This window comes from Natrix helvetica, assembly GCF_964273705.1.
Source record: "Natrix helvetica genome assembly, chromosome: Z".
Lineage (NCBI taxonomy): Eukaryota > Metazoa > Chordata > Lepidosauria > Squamata > Natricidae > Natrix > Natrix helvetica.
In genome coordinates, this window is record NC_138554.1 from 32,677,921 (window position 1) to 32,698,538 (window position 20,618).

Here is a 20,618-nt window from a genome sequence, read left to right on the forward strand (position 1 = left end):
ATACTGGTGCAACGTTTAATAAAAGCACTCCAATTTATTAATGTCTTGACTTTTCATGGGTTACATCTGAAACAGTGTTTTGAGATGAAGAGGACAAAATACTAAAGTGGAATCAAAACAAGCAGGAATTTTTACTCATTCAGAAAACATTTTCAATTGAGAATGGAATGACATTCCCATAAAATACAGCACCATAAAATGGAAGCTGTTGTGAACTCTCAACAATTTTGGATTTTCAAGTGGTGGCAACAGCCATATGGCCTTCCTTCACTTTGGCTGGTGAAACTGTTGTGGTCATACTTTGAGTTAGAGAGCCAGAGAACAGTTTTTATGCCTTTATGCATGTTTTGGAACACTATTCAGCAACTTTAACTTATACAAAATGTAACCACTCATCTGTTGGGAGATAATGGCAACTACAGACAATAATTATCTGGACCAGCAGTATGTTTCCAAGTATGAATTTAGCCTATAAGGTCTCAAAAGATTGGCTTCTATGTATTTTCAGAATTGCCTCTTCCACTAAATTGTATAAATTAACACTTGAGATGGAGGAAACATATTACCTTATAAGTAGATTAAAAAAAAACATTTTACTATCTTAAATTTTTAAAATGGAATAGATGTATTGTTTAAAATAATTATTATTCAAAATAATTATTATTCAAAAATAATTATTTTTCTAAGAAAAGAAAGATGATTTGTGCACTGAGCAGGCAGTTAAACTAGAAGACCCTTCCAACCCTAATATTTTATGAAAAGAGAACGAAGACTAATAAATTAGACTAATCAATTTCAATAATATTTCATGGAATTGTTGGTGAAATAACAGAAGAATTAAAAGAAAATATAGTCAACTGGAAGAAAGCTCACTCTTTTGTCACTATGTATCAGCTTACATTAAAACAAATCTAAAAAGAGTTTCATAATAGTTTAGCAGTTTTAAAACTAACAGGACAGGCTTTGCATGCCCTAACAAATGCCTATGTGTGCCACATTCAGACATTTCTATTTATTTATCAAATGTGTTCATCAAATTTCTTTTTTTTTCAAAGATTTTTTATTTTTTAATACAACTTAACACATATTATAGAAACAAAGTGTTGACCAGATCTTTCCTTTTACATCCTTTCATTTACATAATCCATTTTACATCATAGCTTAGTTTTCACTTTCAGCCAAGTTATTTTCTTCCATTATTTTCCATTTTTAAAGTCATTTTTTCTTAAAATATAAACAGTATCTTCAATTGCCCCTTCAAAAATTGCACCAAATTATCATTTCACATTTCTCTATTGGTATATTTTACTATAAACAATATATATCCTCTAGTTACATTTTGATGTATGGAGCATTTCTTTCATTTTTTTTTCTACAATTAACAATATACTATACTTTCTTTATTTCTTAATTAGTTGCATAACAATACTAATCATACTACTATTCCCTTTAATCTACTAATACAACTCTTCTTCTCCTTCCTCCTCTTTTATCCATTTTCTCTTGGGCTCTCACGAATTCCACTTTTTTTCTTCTCCCCCTTTCTCCTAACTTCTTCTTTTTCTTTTTCCTGTTTTATGGTTGTAGTATCTTTTTTTCAGAGTATTCATTTTTATTATTCTGGTACCTTTCCCAAGGGTTTTCCCTGTACTCCTTCCTTCCTTACTAACTTGTGGTTTCTTTTTTGGGAGATCTCCCGTTTTGTATGCTTTTTCTTTGTGACTGTAAATTCCAGTGAAATCTTCTATCTGCATTTTATTTTCAAATTTTCTTTCTTCTACCTTATCTTTTTAAGATAAGTCATTCATTTATATTATGTGCTGTATATTATTATTTAACTTGTTTCAGAAGCTTATTGAACTTTAGGTTTGTATCTACACTGAAGAAAGTCAAATTACTCTTTTTTATATGTCCTTTGCTTTTGACTAATTTCCCTGTTGTCCTTTGTTTTCCTACCTTTTTAGCTTTTTTATTTTTTTATTGTGTACTTTCTTTGTATTTTGTATTCATTTTTTTTATTTGGAACTTTTTTTCCCATGCCATAAAAAGGAACAACTGAAAACTTTTTTTAAAAAAGCATGTGAATAACAAACCAGGAACAAACTATCAGATCTCTCTAGTATATGAAGTCATTTTAGATATTGATGCATATTCCCATAGCTTAAGAGGTCTGAGAGGGGGGGGGAGGGAGGGAGGGAGGGAGAGATGACAGACAGACAGACAAACAGACATACAGATGTGAAGAGACAAAAGATGAAGGAGAGACAGAGATTTAAATATGAAACACGTTAATCAGGCTTACATTTAAATTATGAATGTGAATAGGTCTGCCATTTCTTAAGAACTGTAGCTATCATTCTAGAATATACCACAGAAGAGCTCTCTCTCTCTTTCTCTCTCTCTCATTTCTTTATTCATATTTCACATTTCTGAACATATATCCCTGAAAGAGGGACTTTGAGCAGTGTACAATTAAACATCAAAATATAAAACACGATATAACAATTAAAGTTAAAATTTTGAGTTAAAAATTATAAATTCCATTAAGGAGGCTAGAAAAAATAATCCTAGAATTTTAAAAATTCTGTTAAAATTAGTTAGTCCTAGGGCATTAACTTAACTATGGTGAATAGTTAAGATCTTAGATAAGAAGGGAGAACCAAATTCAGATTGATTCTCATTTGTAGAAGCTCATTAGGTGACTTCAGATCAATGATTCTCTTTTACCAAATCTACTTGAAACCATTGTTGTTGTGAAAAAAACAGGTGGCAGAAATACCATGCATGGTACCTATCAGTTCCTGATAGAAGGATGGGCTTTATGTTTAGTACTTAAATAATTGAAATATTTAAGAAACTATTAAATCTCTCAATAAAAGAAGTCACCCTCAATGAAATACATTAGTCATGTACATAAAGAAACCTAACTGCAAATATTACATCACATCACAGTTGTAAATGTATTGTGTTTATGATTTTATAAGGAGATGACTGTTTGTAGTTGTGTATGAAATGTTTTTTTTTTCTTTTCAGCATTTTTATGAGAGCCTTTTGTAGGTCCTTGTTCCTAAAGCTATTAATAATAGGATTCAAAATTATTGGCAGAGTTGTGTACAAAACAGCAGAACACATGTCCACAGAAGGAGTAGAGAGTGTATGCAGTAGTCATAAATAAATAAAGAAAAAAGAACACATGTCCACAGAAGGAGTAGAGAGTGTATGCAGTAGTCATAAATAAAGAAAAAAGCAGTTAAATCTCTCAATACAAGAAGTCACCTTCAAATTAATATCAAGTTATTTCAATCAGATACATTAAATACAAAACATTATAATTGCAATTGTTGAATCAGAGTTGTACCAGTTATTCTTTTAAAGAGATCAGTGACTGCAAAAATGTTATGTAATTCTTATTTTTTTCACTATTTTCATGACAGCCTTTTGTAGGTCCTTGTTTCTAAAGCTATAAATTATAGGATTCAAAACGGGTGGCAAAGCAGTGTATAAGACAGCAGAAAGCAAGTCTACAGAAGGAGTAGAAAGTGATTTGGGTCTCATATAGGAAAATACAGCTGTGATCATAAATAAAGAAAAAACAGTTAGGTGGGGAGTGCAGGTCGAAAACACTTTATGCCTGCTTTTAACTGTTGGCATTTTCATCACTGCAAAGAAGATACAGGCATAGGAAGCAAATATGAATGCAAAAATAAATGAGTCCAAAATGAACCCAAGAACAAAGATCAACATTTGATTGATTTTTGTATATGTGCAAGAAATCTTTTGTAACTGAGGAATATCACAGAAATATTGGCCAATTGTGTTGGACGCACAAAAATTTAATCGAAAAGTCATACTGGTTTCTATTATCGCATGGATCAGATTGCATGTGAAGGAAATTGCTACCATTTGAATACAAGCATTCCAGTTCATTATTAGCTTATATTGCAGAGGACGGCAGATGGCTACATAACGGTCATAAGCCATGATAGTTAACAGAGCGAGCTCACCACCAACAAACATGACCATTAAAAAGATCTGTGTGACACATCCAGCAAAGGGAATCCCTTTGTTGTTTGTCAATGAAACAGCTATGGACTTTGGAACTGTTGTGGAGATGGAAGAAATATCTAAAAGAGAAAGGTTGATCAAAAAGAAGTACATTGGGCTATGAAGGTGGTGGTCAATAGCCACTGCTGATATAATGAGACAATTTCCCATTAAGGCTGTTATATAAACAATAAGAAACATCACAGAATGCAACATTTGCAAATCTGGGTCATCAGAAAATCCCATCAGAACAAACTCTCTCACTGTAGACTGGTTGGCCATTTCGTCTGTTTGAGTCCTGTGGAAAGTAGTTAAATGATTAATCAATTTGTGAAGAATATAAATTTCATAACACTTTCCATCCAATTTTCTAATTGCTCATATAACAATGTTATGAGATTCGAATATCTACAGGGTGGGTCCCACAGCTAGTAAATTGTAATCAATTTCCCTAGAATTCATGATTTACTGTCAAATATTGTTTGAAATAATCTTCCCTCTATTGACACTTCTCCTTGTTAATAGAAAAAAAAAGTGAAATGTGTAATATGGATCAGTCTGGACCCAAGTTCATACAATCTTATAGCTATCCATGAAAACAACTATATCTGATGTGCCCATGAGTCTAACAATAATTATTCAGAGCCAAGGTGGTACAGTATTAGAGTGAAATACTGCAGGCTACTTCAGCTGACTTTTAGCTGCAGTTCAGCAGTTCAAATCTCACTGGCTCAAGGTTTATTCAGCAATCTGTAAACCACTTAGAGAGGGCTGTAAAAGCACTATGAAGTGGTATATAAGTTTAAGTGCTATTGCTATAGAAATTATAATCTAACCTGTTAGAAAGAAAAACAAGTTATTATTTTAAGTAATCAAATGACCCCTCTGTTTTCTAAAATGCATATAACTGACTTTTCTTAGGAGTAGGAAGGAATATTTCAAAATCATCATTTCCATCCTATTAGTCTTCCTATTCTGACCATCTCCTTCGTATTTTATATTGCCAGAACTGACCTGTTTGTTTTGTGACAGTGTTTAAAGCAGTCTTCTCCAAAGTGGCCAATAGGGGTCCCCAAGTATCATTGGGGACTATTAATGAAAGTAGTATGCATTAAATCATTTTCCTATGATAAAATTAAGGCATTTGATGAACAGTATGAAACTCCCAGAAAGGCCTGGTGAATGGAAGAGTTTGGTGATCTCTGATTTTAATGCTGTGTAAATGATCATTAGAAATTATCTAATTATCTAAATTTTTGAAATAATATAAGAAGTATGAAATACATTAAATATTATCACTACTATTTAAAATAATAATATATATGATCCTTAATCCACCATTCAGACAGGTCTTGCAAATGTCTCCAGGGGCAGATGTTGTTCACATTCCTATCATAACACTGTTAAATATAAAATAATATAATATAATAATGATAACAGCGTGTTTCCCCTATTCCAGTAAGAGAATAAATGCCTCATATTTTATTAATATTTAAAATTTAGCACAAATGTTTTTCATTATATATAATCTCAATAATTACATTAAACTGAACTAAATTGAGCCAAAATGTTATGAATGTTTAGAAACACTGGTCAAGGATTTAGAAAAACTAAAAAGATTGTGCTTACCTCGATTCTCTTTGAAAATTAGTGTGACATTTTTCTTGGCTATAATCTTACTGGCGCACAGAAGAACTGTTTTGTCACTGTTGTTTTCTGTAATATTTCATAGTCATTCCTTGGGGACCATAATAATTCCACAAAGAATCATTGTTGTTCACTCTGGGCTTGGGAGCTGCATTGTGGAATCACACTTAATTTCTTAGGTGAACACATTAAACCATAAAGTAATAAAAAGGGCTGAGATTTTTTTGAGCACCGGTTTTGTGGTTTACTATATCACATTTACACAGAGTTTCATTCTTTCTGCTCTCTAGCCTAAACAATACAATAATACAATAATAATAATAATAATAACAATAATAATAATAATAATAATAATAATAATAATAATAATAATAATAATAATAATAACAAATTTATTTCTTAGCCGCACCCTCTCCCGAAGGACTCGGGGCGGCGTACAATAAAACACATAAAAAACAATATGGACAATACACACACAGAATAAACGAACACGCGTACATGGAGGAGGTATGAAGATAAGAAAAGACAGTTCAAACATAGTTTAAAATCCCCTAATAAAAGTCTAAAAGTAACAAAAATTAAAAAAACCCGTCAGGAACAGTGTGAATGAACTATGGTTGAGCCAGGCCAGCTACTTGAAATAGGTGCGTCTTGAGCTTTATCCGGAAGGCGCGGAGGTCAGAGGTAATCCTAATATCCGGGGGAAGGTCATTCCACAGGGCTGGGCCCGCAACGGAGAAGGCTCTACTCCTAGACGCCGCCCCCCGACATTGCCTGGTGGACGGCACCTGGAGGAGTCCCTCTCTGTGCAAGCGAATTGGTCGCAGGGATGTATGGGGCAGGATACGATCCCGCAAGTAGCTAGGTCCTGACCCATGGAGCGCTTTAAAGATTGTTATCAAGACCTTGAAATGCACCCGGTAGACCACAGGGAGCCAGTGCAGCTCGCGCAGGAAAGGTGTCACATGGGAGTACCTTGTACTCCCCATAATTACCCGCACGGCCGCGTTCTGGACCAACTGTAGTCTACGAGTGCATTTCAAGGGAAGCCCCATGTAGAGAGCGTTACAGTAGTCCAGGCGAGACGTCACCAGCGCATGAGTGACTGTGCGCAAGGCATCCCGGTCCAATAGGGGGCGCAATTGGCGCACCAGGTGAACCTGGTGGAACGCCCCCCTGGCCACGGCTGTCACATGGTCATCCATGGAGAGCCGAGCATCAAGGAGGACGCCCAAATTGCGCACCCGCTCCACCGGGGCAAGTTGAACGCCCCCGATGGCCAGAGATGGAATTAACTGGTTGAACCGGGGGGCCGGAACCCACAGCCACAATAGTAGAGTTGGAAGGGACCTTGGAGGTCTAAGAGTCCAACCCCCTACCTAGGCAGGAAACCCTATACCGTTTCAGACAGATGGCTATTCAACATCTTCTTAAAGACTTCCAGTGTTGGGGCATTCACAACTTCTGGAGGCAAGCTGTTCCACTGATTAATTGTTCTAACTGTCAGGAAATTTCTCCTCAGTTCAAAGTTGCTTCTCTCCTTGATTAGTTTCCACCCATTGCTTCTTGTTCTACCCTCAGGTGCCTTGGAGAATAGTTTGACTCCCTCTTCTTTTTGGCAACCCCTGAGATATTGGAACACTGCTATCATGTCTCCCCTAGTCATTCTTTCTCTTAAGCTAAACAAACCCAGTTCCTGCAACCGTTCTTCATATGTTTTAGCCTCCAGTCCCCTAATCATCTTTGTTACTCTTCTCTGCACTCTCTCCAGAGTCTCCACATCTTTTCTACATCGTGGCGACCAGAACTGAATGCAGTATTCCAAGTGTGGCCTTACCAAGGCATTATAAAGTGGTATTAACACTTCACGTGATCTTGATTCTATCCCTCTGTTGATGCAGCCTAGAACTGTGTTGGCTTTTTTGGCAGCTGCTGCACACTGCTGCTCATATTTAAATGGTTGTTCACTAGAACTCCAAGATCCCTTTCACAGTTACTACTATTGAGCAAGATATCATCTATACTATACCTGTACATTCCATTTTTGTTGCCTAAATGTAGAACTTTACTCTTCTCACCATTGAATTTCATTTTATTAGATAGTGCCCAATGTTCAAGTTTGTCAAGATCCTTCTGTATCTTAAGCCTATCTTCTAGAGTGTTGGCTGTTCCTGCCAGCTTGGTGTCATCTGCAAATTTGATGAGTTCCCCATTTATTCCCTCATCCAGATCATTGATGAAGATGTTGAAGAGTACTGGGCCTAAAACAGAGCCTTCGGGTACTCCACTGCATACTTCCCTCCATATAGATGCAGTTCCATTGAGGACTACACGTTGAGTGTGGTTGGTCAGCCAGTGATGAATCCATCTGGTGGTGATGCTAACTAACCCACATTCTTTTATCTAGTAGTAGGTTATGGTCTACCTTATCAAATGCCTTACTGAAGTCCAAGTAAACTATATTGATGGCATTCCTCTGGTGCACTAATTTTGTCACATTATCAAAGAATGCAATAAGATTAGTCTGGCATGATCCAAATAATGCAGTAAGATTAGTCTGGCATGAACAAACCCATGTTGGCTTTTGGCTATTACTTTGTTTGCTTCTAGGTGTTTGCTAATTCATTGCTTGATTATCTTTTCCAGAATCTTTCCTGGTATTGAGGTCAGGCTGATAGGTCTGTAGTTTCCTGGATCTGTTTTTTCCTCCTTTTTTGAAGATGGGAAGCACACCTTGCGGGATCGTATTCTGCCCCATACATCCCTGCGACCAATTCGCTCGCACAGAGAGGGACTCCTCCAGGTGCCATCCACCAGACAGTGTCGAGGGGCGGCGCCTAGGAGTAGAGCCTTCTCTGTGGCGGGCCCAGCCCTGTGGAATGACCTCCCTCCGGATATTAGGACGACGTCCGACCTCCGTTCCTTCAGAGTTAAGCTCAAGACCCACCTATTCCAAGTAGCTGGCCTGGCTCAACCATGATCCAACTATATCGCTCCTGACGGGTTTTTTATTAATGTAATTCAATAGAATTTATTTATCGGGGTTTTTAAATATTGTGACTTTTTAATTGTTTTAATTGTTAATTGTTTAATTGTTTTTTAGCTATTAGCCTACCTCCTCCTTGTATACGTTTTGTATACATTTTATATACGTCCTTGTTATATGTATGTCCTGTCCAGATTTGTATTGTATTGTATTGTACTTTGTATTTTATTTGTTTTATTGTACGCCGCCCCGAGTCCTTCGGGAGAGGGCGCGGCTTAGAAATAAATATTCTATTCTATTCTATTCTATCAGCTCTTTTCCAGTCCTCTGGTAGTTCCCTGGTGTTCCAGGATCTCTGAAAGATATAATTCATCTCGTCTGCCAATTCCTTCAGAACCCTGGGGTGTAATCCATCCAGTCCTGGTGATTTGAACTCGTCTAGGCTAGACAGGTGCTCACTTATCATTTTCTTCCCTATTTCATCTTGTGTTCCTAATCTGATTTTTGTGGTGCTGTTTTTGATAAGCTGGACTGTTTTGTCCCTTTGTGTAAAGACAGATGCAAAACATGAGTTAAACAGTTCTGCTTTCTCCCTGTTGCTTGTCACCTTCTTGCCACTTTCTCCTAGCAATTGACCAATTGTTTCCTTAACTTTTTTCTTCTTTTTAACAAGTTGGAAGAAGCTTTTTTTGTTAATTTTTACTTATGTGGCAAGCCTTTCTTCATTGTGAGCCTTAGCTTTCCTCACTTCATCTTTACAGGCTTGGGCTATTTGCTGATATTCTGCCTTAGTTATGTTCCCCTCCTTCCACTTTTTATATTTACCTTTTTTGTCTTTCAGTTTGTCAGATAGTTCTTTATGCAGCCATGCTGGTTTCTTTTGGGAGCTGTTATTTTTCTTCTTCATTGGTATTGTGCTAGACTGGGCTTTTATAATCTCATTTTTCAAAATTTCCCAAGCTTCTTGAGTTGTTTTCCCCTCGAGGATTCTCATCCATGGAATTTTTTACCAAGCTCTCTCTAAGTTTATTGAAATTAGCTTTCTTAAAGTCCAAGACTCTAGTTTGACTTTGTTCTACTAATTGTATTTGCATAATGTTGAATTCCAATATTGCATGGTCACTGCCCCCAGGGTTCCTATGTCTTCAACACCTTCTATCATTTCCTCTTTGTTAGTGAGAATTAAGTCCAATATGGCTGATCCCCTTGTTCCCTTCTCCACCTTTTGGAAAACAAATTTGTCTGCTAGGTTTGTTAGGAACCTGTTGGATCCTCCACTTGGTGCAGAGTTTGTTTCCCAGTTGATGTCAGGGTAGTTAAAATCTCCCATTACTATTGTGGTGTGCTTCCTACATACCTTAGTTAGCTGACTAGAAAAAAGTTCATCTACTTCCTCTGCTTGGTTGGGTGGCCTGTAGTATAGACCTATGGCAATGTCATTTCCCCCCCCAACCTTTAATATTGACCCAAATGCATTCAAGATAGTTCTCATCATTGTTGTGCTCTATTTCTGTAGAGACGTAGTTATTTCTTATATATAGTGCAACTCCACTTCCTCTTTTATTTGGTCTATTTCTTTTAAATAATTTAAATCCTTCTAGCTGTATGTTCCATTTGTCGGTTTCATCCCACCAAGTTTCTGTAATGGCAATAATATCATATCTGCCCTCTTTTACTTGAATTTCTAATTCGCCCTGTTCATTTCTCATACTCTCTGCATTGGTGTATAGACATTTGAGTCCATTTTGATTGACCTTGTGTTTACTGTCTACATAACCTTTGTTATGCCTGACTGCCCCTATTTTCTTGCCACTTGTGTGATTCATGTACATGGTATGGCAATCACTATTAAATGCTTGGTTTTGCTTGACAGCAGGAGTGATAATCTTACTCACACACACATCTATGTTACATGCACTTATAACCCTATGAATTTTAGTTTGCTGGGGACAGAAATGTTCTGTATCTATTAATTCTCTGTCCCTGCTCTTCAGTTTAAATGATTATCAAGAAAATCTGTGAATTTAATGCCAAATAACTCAGTCCCTTTCTTGGATGGGTGCAACCCATCTCTTTTGTACAGTTTTTCATTGGACCAGCTAGGGCATCATGACTAATAAAACCAAAGCCTTCCCTTTTACACCACTCCTTTAGCCAAACATTAAACTCTGCTACACACTGTTCCTTCCCTTTTTGTTCCTTATATACAGGTAAAACCGCTGAAAAGATAAGCCTAAAACCTATACTATTAAATTCATACCCCAAGTTCTGGAAATCATTCTGCACAGAAAGTACATCTTTCTGGGACAGATCATTAGTGCCAAGATGTATAATAGCATCAACATCACAGTCCTTATTTGCATTCTTGACTATCTTAAGAATACACCTCATGTCTCTGCTGGCAGTAGCACCTGGCAGACACCTGATCTCTTTTAAAACCTCCATATCCTCTCCTAAATTTACATCCCTTACGATTGAATCACCAACCAGAAAGGTGGATTCTCTTTTTGCTTACCTTGCTCTTCTTCTGTGATTGATGTGTGATAACTGGTTCCCCATTTCACCTTTCCGAAGAAAGTTCTTCATTTTGGACCATGATCCCCTGCTTATTTGAGTCATCATTATCACAACTACCTTGACCTATCTCTTTAGTATCCCCATTAAGGTCAGCAAGGGCACTATATCTGTTTTGCTGGATCACAGCAAAAGCTTTGTGTTTATGGTTCACAGCTCTCAACCTGCCAGATCCTACCATTGTCCAGACTGCTCTTCTCCTGCTTTTCTCCTGCAAGATTTTTGTGGCAGAGGGGGCTGATAGCATGGCATCTCCATAGAGTGCAATGGCTGAAGTAGACACCTAGTTTCTGCTTGGAGAGCACAGATTACAGATTCTAGATAGGTAATCTGCCTATATAGACTAGTAATTTGTTTACAAAGAGGACAGTATCCAAATTTGAAAAGAGTACTGCTAAAGACAGGTGCAAAACAGCTATTACATTGAACTAAGTTGGTCATTTTGAAATAAAATAAAATTGCAATCTCAAGTACACTAATCCAGAATGTATTATTGCTATTTTGGTTTATAGATATATGATTCATGCCGCGTTAGGCACGCGGGCCCCCACCTCAGTCTCTTTGTCTCTCTGACTCACCCCCCTTCTATCCAGCAACTCCAATCCCAGCTTCAGGAAGGTTCAAATGATAGGGAGTTTAAGGGGCCCCACCTCAGTCTCTTTGTCTCTCTGATTCACCCCCTTCTATCCAGCAGCTCCAATCCCAACAATCTCAGAGAATTTTATCAATAAATAGTAAAGTCATCATATCTAGATCTGCTCAGAACAGAATTTACTACATCAAGGGAATTTCCCTACTGTCACTGTGGTTGATAGAAATAAATTGTGATTGAGCTGCAAAAATTAGAGCTACTAGATATCCACAATGAGCAGACACTGACAAGCTGAAAATTTTGATGAAGGCAGGAATTTCTGCCAGTGGAAAATTTCCCATACCCAAGTTACAAACTTCCAAGGTACCCATACATATATATTTTCCTTTGTATCATTTTCCCTCCTTTATTTGACTGTATCCTGTATCATAACATTTTTCTCCCTGATAATCAAAATTTAACTTAGTTCTTTTTCATTAGCCTTTATATATAACCAAAAAGATTTCTAATCTTCCTTTCATGGGTATCATTCAAATATTCATATCCAATTATTACTTATCATAACAACACATATGTATATATTATCATTATCAATTATTTATTTGACTATCTCTATTGTCACTAAATTTCACTAAGTTTAACTAGTTTTAAATTAGGCACTTCCATCTATCAACCTGTATCTTTCCAGTAGCAAAACCATCTCATGTCTTTTGCCATATGTGATATCAGTCGTCTAATCATTTCCTTAATCAAATTTGTATGGACTCCTCTTAGCAACTCATTGCTTATTAAATCTCATGTAATTTCGATGTCCTACTTCTCTTTCCTTAATCAGCTTATCTTTAATTGTCGGTGGTGTTATCAATAATGTTGCTAATATTATTTCTCTCTTTAAATCCATAAATTATTTTGTCTTTTCTTCTTCTGTATCTTGCCATCTGGGGTAGAGTTCCCCTCCATTTAATTCCTCTTTCAGTGTTCCACTCTTTCCATTTCCAGACACAAACCAATCACCATAGATATTATCAGATTTAATTTCTTTATGGTCATTTTCCTCTTCCGCTTTTAGGACTCTAACCTCCACTTTTTCCACTTGATAAATATCTCCAACTTCTTAATCATATTTTACTGTTATATGCTGTAGGTTTTCCAACTTTTTCTCCATTCTCTCAAATGTATTTGATAATTTTGGAATTTCTAACAATATCTTTTGCAGGCTTAAAATTTCTTTCTGCTGTTGAAGTTGTGCCATTATCTCCAGCTGACAAACACTGCTGCTCTGGCTTGGAAGGTTTTTACAAGATTAAACATAAATTCATAATAAGGTCTTTCTCTAGTTAAAGATATACTTCAAAGGAACATTTGCATGCTTTTCTTCTTATCACTCTCTATAAACAAACTGTGAGACCTGTAAACACAAGGTCAATCAAAATGGACTCAAATGTCTATATACCAATGCACAGAGTATGAGGAATAAACAGGGAGAATTAGAAATTCAAGTAAAAGAGGGCAGATATGATATTATTGCCATTACAGAAACTTGGTGGGATGAAACTGACAAATGGAACATACAGCTAGAAGGATTTAAATTATTTAAAAGAAATAGACCAAATAAAAGAGGAGGTGGAGTTGCACTATATATAAGAAATAACTATGTCTCTACAGAAATAGAGCACAACAATAATGAGAACTATCTTGAATGCATTTGGGTCAATATTAAAGGTTGTGGGGGAAATGACATTGCCATAGGTCTATACTACAGGCCACCCAACCAAGCAGAGGAAGAAGATGAACTTTTTGCTAGTCAGCTAACTAAGGTATGTAGGAAGCACACCACAATAGTAATGGGAGATTTTAACTACCCTGACATCAACTGGGAAACAAACTCTGCACCAAGTGGAAGATCCAACAGGTTCCTAACAAACCTAGCAGACAACTTTGTTTTCCAAAAAGTAGAGAAGGAAACAAGGGGATCAGCCATACTGGACTTAATTCTCACTAACAGAGAGGAAATGATAGAAGGTGTTGAAGCCATAGGAACCCTGGGGGCAAGTGACCATGCAATATTGGAATTCAACATTATCCAAACACAAGTAGTAGAACAAAGTCAAACTAGAGTCTTGGACTTTAAGAAAGCTAATTTCAATAAACTTAGAGAGAGCTTGGGAAAAATTCCATGGATGAGAATCCTCGAGGGGAAAACAACTCAAGAAGCTTGGGAAATTTTGAAAAATCAGATTAGAAAAGCCCAGTCTAACACAATACCAATGAAGAAGAAAAACAACAGCTCCCAAAAGAAACCAGCATGGCTGCATAAACAACTATCTGACAAACTGAAAGACAAAAAAAGTAAGTATAAAAAGTGGAAGGAGGGGGACATAACTAAGGCAGAATATCAGCAAATAGCCCGAGCCTGTAAAGATGAAGTGAGGAAAGCTAAGGCTCACAATGAAGAAAGGCTTGCCACAAAAGTAAAAATTAACAAAAAAAGCTTCTTCCAACATGTTAAAAACAAGAAAAAAGTTAAGGAAACAATTGGTCCATTGCTAGGAGAAAGTGGCAAGAAGGTGACAAGCAACAGGGAGAAAGCAGAACTATTTAACTCATGTTTTGCATCTGTCTTTACACAAAGGGATAAAACAGTCCAACCTATCAAAAGCAGCACCACAAAATTAGGAACACAAATTGAAATAGGGAAGAAAATGGTAAGTGAGCACCTGTCTACCCTAGATGAGTTCAAATCACCAGGACCGGATGGATTACACCCCAGAGTTCTGAAGGAACTAGCAGACGAGATCTCAGAACCACTGAATTATATCTTTCAGAGATCCTGGAACACCGGGGAACTACCAGAGGACTGGAAAAGAGCTGATGTGGTTCCCATCTTCAAAAAAGGGAAAAAATTAGATCCAGGAAACTACAGACCTATCAGCCTAACCTCAATACCAGGAAAGATTCTGGAAAAAATAATCAAGCAACGAATTTGCGAACACCTAGAAGCAAACAAAGTAATAGCCAAAAGCCAACATGGATTTGTCAAAAACAGATCATGCCAGACTAATCTTATTGCATTCTTTGATAATGTGACAAAATTAGTGGACCAGAGGAATGCCGTTGATATAGTTTACTTGGACTTCAGTAAGGCTTTTGATAAGGTAGACCATAACCTACTACTAGATAAAGTAGAAGAATGTGGGTTAGACAGCATCACCACCAGATGGATTGGTAACTGGCTGACCAACCGCACTCAACGTGTAGTTCTCAATGGAACTGCATCTACACGGAGGGAAGTATGCAGTGGAGTACCCCAAGGCTCTGTTTTAGGCCCAGTACTCTTCAACATCTTCATCAATGATTTGGATGAGGGAATAAATGGGGAACTCATCAAATTTGCAGATGATACCAAGCTGGCAGGAATAGCCAACACTCCAGAAGATAGGCTTAAGATACAGAAGGATCTTGACAAACTTGAACATTGGGCACTATCTAATAAAATGAAATTCAATGGTGAAAAGAGTAAGGTTCTACATTTAGGCAACAAAAACGGAATGCACAGGTACAGTATAGGTGATACCATACTCAGTAGTAGTAACTGTGAAAGGGATCTTGGAGTCCTAGTGGACAACCATTTAAATATGAGCCAGCAGTGTGCAGCAGCTGCCAAAAAAGCCAACACAGTTCTAGGCTGCATCAACAGAGGGATAGAATCAAGATCACGTGAAGTGTTAATACCACTTTATAATGCCTTGGTAAGGCCACACTTGGAATACTGCATTCAGTTCTGGTCGCCACGATGTAAAAAAGATGTGGAGACTCTAGAAAGAGTGCAGAGAAGAGCAACAAAGATGATTAGGGGCCTGGAGTCGAAAACATATGAAGAACGGTTGCAGGAACTGGGTATGTTTAGCTTAAGAGAAAGAAGGACTAGGGGAGACATGATAGCATTATTCCAATATCTCAGAGGTTGCCACAAAGAAGAGGGAGTCAAACTATTCTCCAAAGCACCTGAGGGTAGAACAAGAAGCAATGGGTGGAAACTAATCAAGGAGAGAAGCAATTTAGAACTGAGGAGGAATTTCCTGACAGTGAGAACAATTAATCAGTGGAACAGCTTGCCTCCAGAAGTTGTGAATGCCCCAACACTGGAAGTCTTTAAGAAGATGTTGGATAGCTATTTGTCTGAAACGGTATAGGGTTTCCTGCCTAGGCAGGGGGTTGGACTAGAAGACCTCCAAGGTCCCTTCCAACTCTACTATTGTATTGTATTGTATTGTATTACCTTGAAGTGCCAAGCCAGAATAATCAGTGAGAAAATTAGAGTGTTTTATTTCCAATACACAAACCTCCAGCCTCCAAACAGCAGCATTTTTCTTTCCTTCTGTTGTAACAATTTTCTTTTTTTCCTTTTGTATCTATGTCATATTCCAAGTTAAACAAAAGTCAAATTCTTGAATGAGTTAGAGAAGAAAAGGGGGAAAACACCCACAGTAGTGAAGAAGTAGAATTTTAGTCCATAGGTTACAAAGAATAATAATAAAAGAAAAAAAAATAGAAAAAAACTTAATCCATTCATTTTAAAAGGCTTGAATAAATTCCATCTATGAACATAGCATTTAAAAACTAAGATAGCCTACTGTCCAAAAGCATTTCAAAGCTTAATTCCTCTGCTTATTTCTTCTGTTCTCAAATTTAAATTAACTTTAAGTTTTTTATAGGCAGTCTCTTTTAAAATTGCAAAAATTCCTCACCAGCTGGAAACACTTTCTCTTTCCGTATCCTTCCATTTTGGAGCCACCCCGACTTCATCAGCCCAATGGCTGGATTTTTTGTCACCGACTTGAAGAACTTCTCTTGGATTGATCAGGGACTTTGCAATGTCCTTGAGATCAGCAAGCCATATTCTTCCTGTTCACCATCTCTGCAGGACGTTTAGGTCCAATTGGACTACCCAGCAACAAAAGTATCAGCTGTGGTCTCGGAGCATCGAGACCACATGTCTGTATCATTGCGACTTTGGCTCCTCCTCCTGTTCCCCCCACTTTTGTCACACCATCCAAAAAATGTTACCCATCACTGCTATAGATCATTCACTGTGCAAGACCAAAGAGTGTTGATGGGTGTGTTTCGTATTTGGGGTTTTAGTTTTATAAGCCACCTAGAGTCACCATGTATGATTTGGGAACTCATAAAAATTTTCTAAATAAATAAAGGAAACTAGGAAATGCAGAAATGGCTTATATCGACTAGCCTTCAATAATTCATAGATACACATAGATGCTTTTGTTTTAATCATCTCAAAGCATTTACTATAGCAACAGGAGCAATAATTATTATACTTTCTTAAGCCATTGTTTATTTTTTATTTTTCAGTTTAAATTTTTATTTCAGTTTAATGAGGGTGCACATAAGGAAATACACGTTCTATTAGCTTCATTTCGTTGTTGTTGCTGTTTTTTAAAGGTTGCCTGATTTGTTTAGATCGCTAAGGCATGCAGGGTAACCACGAATTTCTCCAAATATGCTGTAAATTCCAATTTAGGAGATGATCAAGACAACAATTTATATTTCTGTCTCAATGTCTGTCTCTGTCTTGGGATAGTTTATTTATTTCAAGTCAACACATCTCACTATTATTTCACCCTTTGAATGAGCAGTCTGTGCTGGAATCCCTAATATGGTCTTTAAATCCATCTTGAGTATTGCCATTTAAAACTCTTACTCAGTTTGACAATGCTTATCTTAATCAAGATGGACATTCTGAAATATCACAAAGTTTTTTTTAAATATATTTATATTTTATTTTTATGTAAACATCAACATCAATGCATGAACAGTGTGCCATCTGGGTATTATTCATTTTGATACAAATAACAATATTGATATCAATAATATTTGTTACATTGATTGAGTTTATATATGCCTCGTATTAATACACATATTTGTATTGAGCTATCATCCTTCATTATTTAGTTGTTCAGTGTTTCAATGTGCCATTTTAATGCCAATTACAATATCATTATTTAAGTATGCATATTAATACCATCTTTCAACCTCTAATATTTCCATTTGGTTATTGCATTTGTTCTATTTAGTCAGGCCATCATTACTAATTCTAATGTAATGCACATATTGTATTAAAATATAATCCTTCATTATTTAATTGTTCAATGTTTCAATATTCCATCCTAACATCAATCTCCATATTATTTAATAATAAATATTAAATTCATCTTTCAACCTCTAGTCTTGCATCTAACTATTATTTTTTATTCTATGATTTAGGAATGTGTATCCTTATTTCTACCTCTAGTCTAACTTTTAATCAGACCCCTGTTATATTAAAAGAAAACATTTCCTTTCTATCCATCATCTTTCACCTGTTTTAGTACTTCAATTATTTGTTTTTAGTTTTTGGCATGCCTCCCTTACTACCCTCATGGATCTTTGTCTTTATCTACATCTACATTTTTACTGTTTAGTCTAACTATTTCTCCCATCTCTATCATCTTATGCTGGCAAGCTTCCAAAGTATCTGCCCAAACCCCTGTCTCTTTTTCAAAAATATCTTCCTATTCCATTTTTAAATCTCTTAAAATACTTTTCCCCTGATTTGTTTCATCAGTCATTATAATCCTTATTGTCTTCTCCTTCTTGTCTTTTTGCTTTGTTTGCTGATTTGTCTGTTCTTTCTATTCCTCCATTCTTTCCGTTGTCTCCTTTTCCTAGACTTTTTGATCTTTATTCATTGCCCCTTGTAAAATATTTTCTATTTTCCCATCTATGCTTTGCATTTATCTCCCTAAAGTTCATTATCATAGTGTCCTTAATGCTTTTGAACATCAACACTATTTCTTTTGAACTTCCACTCATTTACACCACATGGAGAGTCTCGTCTTATTTTGATAAGGTCCACTCTTGTTCAATAATCCAAAAACCATATATTCAGATCTAATTTTGCTTCTCAAAGAGTACAATAGTCACTGTTCTTTTATATCCCAGGATTGTTCAATCAGTAATTCAGGTAGTCCAGGAAGCTTTCCAAACAGATAAGTATAGAATGGTAAGTATCACCACAGTTCTCCAAATAAATGTTGTTTATTTTTCTTATCAAAATTTTTCCCAGGCTTAAAGGGTATGGTAGGGAATATTTTCCATTCATCAGTAGATGGTGCCCTCAGCTTAGGTTTCAGCATTGTCTCAGTTCTAACATGTAGTTAATTCAATTTTAATTTGATTTATAAAAGCAAAGTCAATTATTTAAATAAATAGTTCTAGCATTTTAAAATGCCTTTCCAAAATAATGCCTGCCCAATTTAACCATTCATGCTTCTATGTTTCGGATTTTTTTTTAACTTTTCCCCTCTTAGTTTCTTTCTTTTGGGTATGTAGTTTCTCTATATATGGTTATCTGCTAGTTTAACAAATAATTAAGAGACAGTCTCTTCTGGATTTTTTTCTCTTTTCTTTTTAGGATTAGGTTTTAGGTTAAAAAAGGAATCATACCATCCAGTTCTGTTCACTGTTTATTTACACTGCTTCTGCACTTTCTTTTGTTGTCTCAGCTGTCCCAGCTTCATGGCAGCCATTTTTGACTGCCTCTTCTTCTCATCATAGGGGAGAAGATAAAAAGCCCTGGATCAAGAAGGAGAGATTGTGACTCTCTGTGACCTGCAGGGCACCCCTCTTTTCTTTGCCACCCTACAGTGGCTTTAGCTCCTTTCAGAGCCCACTAATGGGGATAATTCAGTGGAGTCCCACTCCTCATGTCCAATCTTGCCACAATATCAGCAGAAAGTTCCCTGAAATATCAGAATGTTGTGTAGTCAATTGTCTTTCATCAAATTTCTGCAACTTACCTGCCTGGTCCCCATCAAGCATTTTGGACTCAGAACTCCATAAGTGTACTAATTGTATAAGTAATCATTTTCCTCTGAACAATGACCATTGTCTAAAGATAAAAGTAAAGGTTTAACCTGTCCAGTCATGTTTGACTCTAGGGGTGGTGTTCATCTCTGTTTCTTAGCTGAGGGAATCAGTGTGGTCTGAAGACATTTCAATGGTCATATTTCCACTGAAGTGGTGCCTATTTATCTCCTTGCATTTGCATGCTTTCAAACTACTAGGTTGGCAGGAGCTGGGACTAGTAATAGGAACTCATATGATCACATAGTACTTGGGTCTTGAGGTAGGTTGTAAGCTTTCCAGCTGACAACTCAGAGACTTTTAAAATATTTTATTATTATTATTTTGATAACTCAGAGACTTTAACCACTGAGCCATTGCATCCATTGTCTACTCAACCAATAAGTCTTCTGTTATGGGATATTGCTAAATGTCTAAAAAGGTTCCCTCATTTTGAATGTTAAAATTATATTCAACATGTTATTGCACTGATTTCTCAGAAATAAATAAAGTTTAATCATTCTTGCAACTCAATAATTCTCTTTAAATAGGATCCAGATTGTAATATACAAATTCTTCCAAATATATAACAGCTATGATAACACCAGAGCATGAGTGTTCTACTGAGAGTCACAGCTGAAGTTTGCATATTATGTCAAGTCACAGATTCAAAACATGTTATTTCTGATCATAATCAGAAGAGACTAGACAAATACAGAAGAGATGAGCCAAAGAAGGGTCAGAAAAAGTCAGGCTCTTAGAGAAGCAGCAGCAGGAGTTAAAGGGGCTGCTTGGAAATCAGGATATCATCCCTTCTTTGTCTTTAATATTTTACTATACTGAAATCTCTCTCTCTCCCTCCCTCCCTCCCTC

At 36.4% G+C, this 20,618-nt stretch overlaps 1 protein-coding gene across 1 annotated transcript; it reads right to left on the reverse strand.

Annotated features, from left to right (window-relative positions):
• Nucleotides 1–3,396: 3,396 nt before the first annotated feature.
• Nucleotides 3,397–4,326, reverse strand: LOC309401425 (olfactory receptor 14A16-like; the record flags this gene model as incomplete). Its single annotated transcript, XM_081970492.1, has 1 exon — nucleotides 3,397–4,326. One exon carries the CDS (start codon nucleotides 4,324–4,326, stop codon nucleotides 3,397–3,399), a length of 930 nt encoding a protein of 309 aa, XP_081826618.1.
• Nucleotides 4,327–20,618: the final 16,292 nt, after the last annotated feature.